Source organism: Oncorhynchus nerka, linkage group LG8 (assembly GCF_034236695.1).
Source record: "Oncorhynchus nerka isolate Pitt River linkage group LG8, Oner_Uvic_2.0, whole genome shotgun sequence".
In the NCBI taxonomy this organism is placed as follows: Eukaryota; Metazoa; Chordata; class Actinopteri; order Salmoniformes; family Salmonidae; genus Oncorhynchus; species Oncorhynchus nerka.
In genome coordinates, this window is record NC_088403.1 from 1,850,184 (window position 1) to 1,859,312 (window position 9,129).

At 47.9% G+C, this 9,129-nt stretch overlaps 1 protein-coding gene across 3 annotated transcripts in view; it reads right to left on the bottom strand.

Moving 5' to 3' along the window:
* The window catches only part of braf (B-Raf proto-oncogene, serine/threonine kinase), a 106,827-nt gene that overhangs the window by 84,791 nt on the left and 12,907 nt on the right, over positions 1-9,129 (bottom strand). For all 3 annotated transcript variants that reach the window (XM_065021226.1, XM_065021225.1, XM_065021224.1), the window contains exon 3: positions 3,978-4,265. In XM_065021226.1, coding sequence (XP_064877298.1) covers positions 3,978-4,265 — 288 coding nt within the window. The remainder of the gene's footprint in view (positions 1-3,977; positions 4,266-9,129) is intronic.

Here is a 9,129-nt window from a genome sequence, read left to right on the forward strand (position 1 = left end):
CATGAGAGTAGAGAACCAAGAGTACATCTACCAAGACACAGACTGGGCTCCAATCACACGGACGTCAACAGAACTGTGCTTATTATCGTCAACGAGCTAATAGCCTAGCATCACAACCCTAAAATCCTGTAGCTTAAGTCATCTGTACTTTAGGCTCCACCCCCCTTTTATGTAGCATGACACTTCTAATGAAGACTTGACCTTCCAGTGGAGAAAACACAGAAGAGGACACTACATGTGTAAAACAACACCGAGGAGGTTGGTGTTGTAATTATGGCAAAAAGGCTGTGGTTTTTAAAACTGACGTAACATACGATGAAGAAATGCATCAACGCAATAAAGAGTGAAACGACTACAGAGATCGAGAGTATGCTGCCACCTGCACAGCAGAGTCCCAGGACATCTCTCCCTAACTACTGTCTAATGTCACCAATACAGGCCATCTCTCCCTAACTACTGTCTAATGTCAACAATACAGGCCATCTCTCCCTAACTACTGTCTAATATCACCAATACAGGCCATCTCTCCCCTAACTACTGTCTAATATCACCAATACAGGCCATCTCTCCCTAACTACTGTCTAATATCACCAATACAGGCCATCTCTCCCTAACTACTGTCTAATATCGCCAATACAGGACATCTCTCCCCAACTACTGTCTAATATAATCAATACAGGCCATCTCTCCCTAACTACTGTCTAATATCACCAATACAGGCCATCTCTCCCCAACTACTGTCTCATATCACCAATACAGGCCATCTCTCCCCAACTACTGTCTAATATCACCAAAACAGGCCATCTCTCCCTAACTACTGTCTAATATCACCAATACAGGCCATCTCTCCCTAACTACTGTCTAATATCACCAATACAGGCCATCTCTCCCCAACTACTGTCTAATATCACCAATACAGGCCATCACTCCCTAACTACTGTCTAATATCACCAATACAGGCCATCTCTCCCTAACTACTGTCTAATATCACCAATACAGGCCATCTCTCCCTAACTACTGTCTAATATCACCAATACAGGCCATCTCTCCCTAACTACTGTCTAATATCACCAATACAGGCCATCTCTCCCTAACTACTGTCTAATACCACCAATACAGGCCATCACTCCCTAACTACTGTCTAATATCACCAATACAGGCCATCTCTGCCTAACTACTGTCTAATATCACCAATACAGGCCATCTCTCCCTAACTACTGTCTAATATCACCAATACAGGCCATCTCTCCCTAACTACTGTCTAATATCACCAATACAGGCCATCTCTCCCCAACTACTGTCTAATATCACCAATACAGGCCATCTCTCCCCAACTACTGTCTAATATCACCAATACAGGCCATCTCTCCCCAACTACTGTCTAATATCACCAATACAGGCCATCTCTCCCCAACTACTGTCTAATATCACCAATACAGGCCATCTCTCCCAACTACTGTCTAATATCACCAATACAGGCCATCTCTCCCCAACTACTGTCTAATATCACCAATACAGGCCATCTCTCCCTAACTACTGTCTAATATCACCAATACAGGCCATCTCTCCCTAACTACTGTCTCATATCACCAATACAGGCCATCACTCCCTAACTACTGTCTAATATCACCAATACAGGCCATCTCTCCCTAACTACTGTCTAATATCACCAATGCAGGCCATCTCTCCCTAACTACTGTCTAATATCACCAATACAGGCCATCTCTCCCTAACTACTGTCTAATATCACCAATACAGGCCATCTCTCCCTAACTACTGTCTAATATCACCAATACAGGACATCTCTCCCTAACTACTGTCTAATATCACCAATACAGGCCATCTCTCCCTAACTACTGTCTAATACCACCAATACAGGCCATCACTCCCTAACTACTGTCTAATATCACCAATACAGGCCATCTCTGCCTAACTACTGTCTAATATCACCAATACAGGCCATCTCTCCCTAACTACTGTCTCATATCACCAATACAGGCCATCTCTCCCTAACTACTGTCTAATATCACCAATACAAGACAGGCCATCTCTCCCCAACTACTGTCTAATATCACCAATACAGGCCATCTCTCCCTAACTACTGTCTAATATCACCAATACAGGCCATCTCTCCCTAACTACTGTCTAATATCACCAATACAGGCCATCTCTCCCCAACTACTGTCTAATATCACCAATACAGGCCATCTCTCCCTAACTACTGTCTAATATCACCAATACAGGCCATCTCTCCCTAACTACTGTCTCATATCACCAATACAGGCCATCTCTCCCTAACTACTGTCTAATATCACCAATACAGGCCATCTCTCCCCAACTACTGTCTAATATCACCAATACAGGCCATCTCTCCCCAACTACTGTCTAATATCACCAATACAGGCCATCTCTCCCTAACTACTGTCTAATATCACCAATACAGGCCATCTCTCCCTAACTACTGTCTCATATCACCAATACAGGCCATCACTCCCTAACTACTGTCTAATATCACCAATACAGGCCATCTCTCCCTAACTACTGTCTAATATCACCAATACAGGCCATCTCTCCCTAACTACTGTCTAATATCACCAATACAGGCCATCTCTCCCTAACTACTGTCTAATATCATCAATACAGGCCATCTCTCCCTAACTACTGTCTAATATCACCAATACAGGCCATCTCTCCCCAACTACTGTCTAATATCACCAATACAGGCCATCTCTCCCCAACTACTGTCTAATATCACCAATACAGGCCATCTCTCCCTAACTACTGTCTAATATCACCAATACAGGCCATCTCTCCCCAACTACTGTCTAATATCACCAATACAGGACATCTCTCCCCAACTACTGTCTAATATAATCAATACAGGCCATCTCTCCCTAACTACTGTCTAATATCACCAATACAGGCCATCTCTCCCTAACTACTGTCTAATATCACCAATACAAGACAGGCCATCTCTCCCCAACTACTGTCTAATATCACCAATACAGGCCATCTCTCCCTAACTACTGTCTAATATCACCAATACAGGCCATCTCTCCCTAACTACTGTCTAATATCACCAATACAAGACAGGCCATCTCTCCCCAACTACTGTCTAATATCACCAATACAGGCCATCTCTCCCTAACTACTGTCTAATATCACCAATACAGGCCATCTCTCCCTAACTACTGTCTCATATCACCAATACAGGCCATCTCTCCCTAACTACTGTCTAATATCACCAATACAGGCCATCTCTCCCCAACTACTGTCTAATGTCATCAATACAGGCCATCTCTCCCTAACTACTGTCTAATATCACCAATACAGGCCATCTCTCCCTAACTACTGTCTAATATCACCAATACAGGACATCTCTCCCAAACTACTGTCTAATATCATCAATACAGGCCATCTCTCCCTAAATACTGTCTAATATCACCAATACAGGCCATCTCTCCCCAACTACCGTCTAATGTCATCAATACAGGCCAGGCCATCTCTCCCTAACCCCTTCCACAGCCTACACCAACCCCTCCCACAGCCACCCTAACCCCTCCCACAGCCACCCTAACCCCTCCCACAGCCTACACCAACCCCTCCCACAGCCACCCCAACCCCTCCCACAGCCTACACCAACCCCTCCCACAGCCACCCTAACCCCTCCCACAGCCACCCTAACCCCTCCCACAGCCTACACCAACCCCTCCCACAGCCACCCTAACCCCTCCCACCTACACCCTAACCCCTCCCACAGCCACCCTAACCCCTCCCACCTTCTACAGCAGGTGGTATATGTATTAAAACCACCCCTTACTCACCACGGTCCGCTGTTTATTGGGCAGGAACACCCTAACCCCTCCCACGGCCACCCTAACCCCTCCCACAGCCACCCTAACCCCTCCCACAGCCACCCTAACCCCTCCCACCTTCTACACCAGGAGGTGTATGTATTATAACCACCCCTTACTCACCACGGTCCGCTGTTTATTGGGCAGGAACACCCTGACGATGGGTTTCTGAGGGGAGCGGGGATTGGCCCGTCCGTCTGTCGGGGTCTGGAGGACAGCCAGGGTGTTGGGGGCGGAGGGGAGAAGGAACTGGGTGCCCCCGGATCCCCCAGAACAGCTCAAACCCCCATCCAGGAGGGACGGGGGCGTAGGGGAGGAGGAGTAGAAGTCTGTCCCATTCCCCATGGCCTCCAGGAGCTGCTGCTCCCTCTGCTGCAGAGCGTCCAGCTTACTGGTGTACTCCTCATAGGCCTACAGAGACAACACACACACACACACACAGCTTACTGGGGTACTCCTCATAGGCCTACAGAGACAATACACACACACACACACACACACACACACACACACAGCTTACTGGGGTACTCCTCATAGGCCTACAGAGACACACACACACACAGCTTACTGGGGTACTCCTCATAGGCCTACAGAGACAACACACACACACACAGCTTACTGGTGTACTCCTCAGAGACAACACACACAGCTTACTGGGGTACTCCTCATAGGCCTACAGAGACAACACACACACACACACAGCTTACTGGTGTACTCCTCATAGGCCTACAGAGACAACACACACACACACACAGCTTACTGGGGTACTCCTCATAGGCCTACAGAGACAACACACACACACACACAGCTTACTGATGTACTCCTTATAGGCCTACAGAGACAACACACACAGCTTACTGGTATACTCCTCATAGGCCTACAGAGACAACACACTCACACACACACACACACAGCTTACTGGTGTACTCCTCATAGGCCTACAGAGACACACACAGCTTACTGGGGTACTCCTCATAGGCCTACAGAGACACACACACACACACAGCTTACTGGTGTACTCCTCATAGGCCTACAGAGACAACACACACACACACAGCTTACTGGTGTACTCCTCATAGGCCTACAGAGACACACACACACACACAGCTTACTGGGGTACTCCTCATAGGCCTACAGAGACACACACACAGCTTACTGGGGTACTCCTCATAGGCCTACAGAGACACACACACAGCTTACTGGGGTACTCCTCATAGGCCTACAGAGACACACACACAGCTTACTGGGGTACTCCTCATAGGCCTACAGAGACACACACACAGCTTACTGGGGTACTCCTCATAGGCCTACAGAGACACACACACAGCTTACTGGGGTACTCCTCATAGGCCTACAGAGACAACACACACACACACACACACAGCTTACTGGGGTACTCCTCATAGGCCTACAGAGACACACACACAGCTTACTGGGGTACTCCTCATAGGCCTACAGAGACAACACACACAGCTTACTGGGGTACTCCTCATAGGCCTACAGAGACAACACACACAGCTTACTGGGGTACTCCTCATAGGCCTACAGAGACACACACACAGCTTACTGGGGTACTCCTCATAGGCCTACAGAGACACACACACAGCTTACTGGGGTACTCCTCATAGGCCTACAGAGACAACACACACACACACAGCTTACTGGGGTACTCCTCATAGGCCTACAGAGACACACACACAGCTTACTGGTGTACTCCTCATAGGCCAACAGAGACAATACACACATTCTTTAAACATCCATCCATCCATAACCAGTCAATAGTTTGGACACACCTACTCATTCCAGGTTGTACTATTTTCTACATTGTAGAATAATAGTGAAGACATCAAAACTATGAAATAACACGTATGGAATCATGTAGTAACCAAAAAAAAGTCAAAATCAAAATATATTTTAGATTCTTCAAAGTATCCACCTTTTGCCATGATGACAGCTTTGCTCACTCTTGGCATTCTCTCAACCAGCTTCACCTGGAATGCTTTTCCAACAGTCTTGAAGGAGTTCCCACATATGCGGAGCACTTTTATTCCTTCACTCTGCGGTCCAACTCATCCCAAACCATCTCAATTGGGTTGAGGTCGGGTGATTGTGGAGGCCAGGTCATCTGATGCAACACTCCATCACTCTCCTTCTTGGTCAAATAGCCCTTACACAGCCTGGAGGTGTGTTGGGTCATTGTCCTGTTGAAAAACAAATGATAGTCCCACCAAGCCCAAACCAGATGGGATGGAGTATCACTGCAGAATGCTGTGGTAGCCATGCTGGTTAAGTGTGCCTTGAATTCTAAATAAATCACAGACAGTGGCGCCAGCAAAGCACCATCACACCTCCTCCTCCATGCTTCACGGTGGGAACCACACGTGGAGATCATCTGTTCACCTACACTGCGTCTCATAAAGACACGGCGGTTGTAACCAAAAATCTCAAATTTGGACTCATCAGACCAAAGGACAGATTTCCACCAATCTAATGTCTATTGTGTTTCTTGGCCCAAGCAAGTCTCTTCTTCTTATTGGTGTCCTCTAGTAGTGGTTTCTGGCCCAACAATACTGTTTCTTCTTATTGGTGTCCTTTAGTAGTGGTTTCTGGCCCAACAATACTGTTTCTTCTTAATGGTGTCCTCTAGTAGTGGGTTCTGGCCCAACAATACTGTTTCTTCTTATTGCTTGTGTTTCTTGGCCCAAGCAAGTCTCTTCTTCTTATTGGTGTCCTTTAGTAGTGGTTTCTTTGCAGCAATTCGACCATGAAGGCCTGATTCACACAGTCTCCTCTGAACAGTTGATGTTGAGATGTGTCTGTTACTTGAACTCTGTGAAGCATTTATTTTGGCTGCAATCTGAGGCTGGTAACTCTAATGAACTTATCCTCTGCAGCAGAGGTAACTCTGGGTCTTCCTTTCCTGTGGCGGTCCTCATGAGAGCCAGTTTCATCATAGCACTTGATGGTTTTTGTGACTGCACTTGAAGAAACTTTCAAAGTTCTTGAAATCTTCCCGATTGACTGCTCTTCATGTCTTACAGTAATGATGGGACTGTCGTTTCTCTTTGCTTATTTGAGCTGTTCTTGCCATAATATGGACTTGGTCTTTTACCAAATAGGACTATCTTCTGTATACCACCCCTACCTTGTCACAACAAAACTGATTGGCTCAAACGCATTAAGGAAAAAAAATCCACAAACTAACTTAACAAGGCACACAAGATAATTGAAATTCATTCCAGGTGACTACCTCATGAAGCTGGTTGAGAGAATGCCAAGAGTGTGCAAAGCTGTCTTCAAGGCACAGGGTGGCTACTTTCAAGAATCTCAAACATAAAAGGAGTTACCCTCCTCCTCACAGGGTAACTCACCTCCAGGTATATGGATCCTCCTCACAGGGTAACTCACCTCCAGGTATATGGATCCTCCTCACAGGGTAACTCACCTCCAGGTATATGGACGGAGGGGTACATCCTCCTCCTCAGACGGTAACTCACCTCCAGGTATATGGACAGAGGGGTTACATCCTCCTCCTCACAGGGTAACTCACCTCCAGGTATATGGACAGAGGGGTACATCCTCCTCCTCACAGGGTAACTCACCTCCAGGTATATGGACAGAGGGGTTACATCCTCCTCCTCACAGGGTAACTCACCTCCAGGTATATGGACAGAGGGGTACATCCTCCTCCTCACAGGGTAACTCACCTCCAGGTATATGGATCCTCCTCACAGGGTAACTCACCTCCAGGTATATGGATCCTCCTCACAGGGTAACTCACCTCCAGGTATATGGACGGAGGGGTACATCCTCCTCCTCACAGGGTAACTCACCTCCAGGTATATGGACAGAGGGGTACATCCTCCTCCTCACAGGGTAACTCACCTCCAGGTATATGGACGGAGGGGTACATCCTCCTCCTCAGAGGGTAACTCACCTCCAGGTATATGGACAGAGGGGTTACATCCTCCTCCTCACAGGGTAACTCACCTCCAGGTATATGGACAGAGGGGTACATCCTCCTCCTCACAGGGTAACTCACCTCCAGGTATATGGACGGAGGGGTACATCCTCCTCCTCACAGGGTAACTCACCTCCAGGTATATGGACAGAGGGGTACATCCTCCTCCTCACAGGGTAACTCACCTCCAGGTATATGGACAGAGGGGTACATCCTCCTCCTCACAGGGTAACTCACCTCCAGGTATATAGACAGAGGGGTACATCCTCCTCCTCACAGGGTAACTCACCTCCAGGTATATAGACAGAGGGGTACATCCTCCTCCTCACAGGGTAACTCACCTCCAGGTATATGGACGGAGGGGTACATCCTCCTCCTCACAGGGTAACTCACCTCCAGGTATATGGACAGAGGGGTACATCCTCCTCCTCACAGGGTAACTCACCTCCAGGTATATGGACAGAGGGGTACATCCTCCTCCTCACAGGGTAACTCACCTCCAGGTATATGGATCCTCCTCACAGGGTAACTCACCTCCAGGTATATAGACAGAGGGGTACATCCTCCTCCTCACAGGGTAACTCACCTCCAGGTATATAGACAGAGGGGTACATCCTCCTCCTCACAGGGTAACACACCTCCAGGTATATGGACAGAGGGGTACATCCTCCTCCTCACAGGGTAACTCACCTCCAGGTATATGGACGGAGGGGTACATCCTCCTCCTCACAGGGTAACTCACCTCCAGGTATATGGACAGAGGGGTTACATCCTCCTCCTCACAGGGTAACTCACCTCCAGGTATATGGATCCTCCTCACAGGGTAACTCACCTCCAGGTATATAGACAGAGGGGTACATCCTCCTCACAGGGTAACTCACCTCCAGGTATATGGACAGAGGGGTACATCCTCCTCCTCACAGGGTAACTCACCTCCAGGTATATGGATCCTCCTCACAGGGTAACTCACCTCCAGGTATATAGACAGAGGGGTACATCCTCCTCACAGGGTAACTCACCTCCAGGTATATGGACAGAGGGGTACATCCTCCTCCTCACAGGGTAACTCACCTCCAGGTATATAGACAGAGGGGTACATCCTCCTCCTCACAGGGTAACTCACCTCCAGGTATATAGACAGAGGGGTACATCCTCCTCCTCACAGGGTAACACACCTCCAGGTATATGGACAGAGGGGTACATCCTCCTCCTCACAGGGTAACTCACCTCCAGGTATATGGATCCTCCTCACAGGGTAACTCACCTCCAGGTATATGGACAGAGGGGTACATCCTCCTCACAGGGTAACTCACC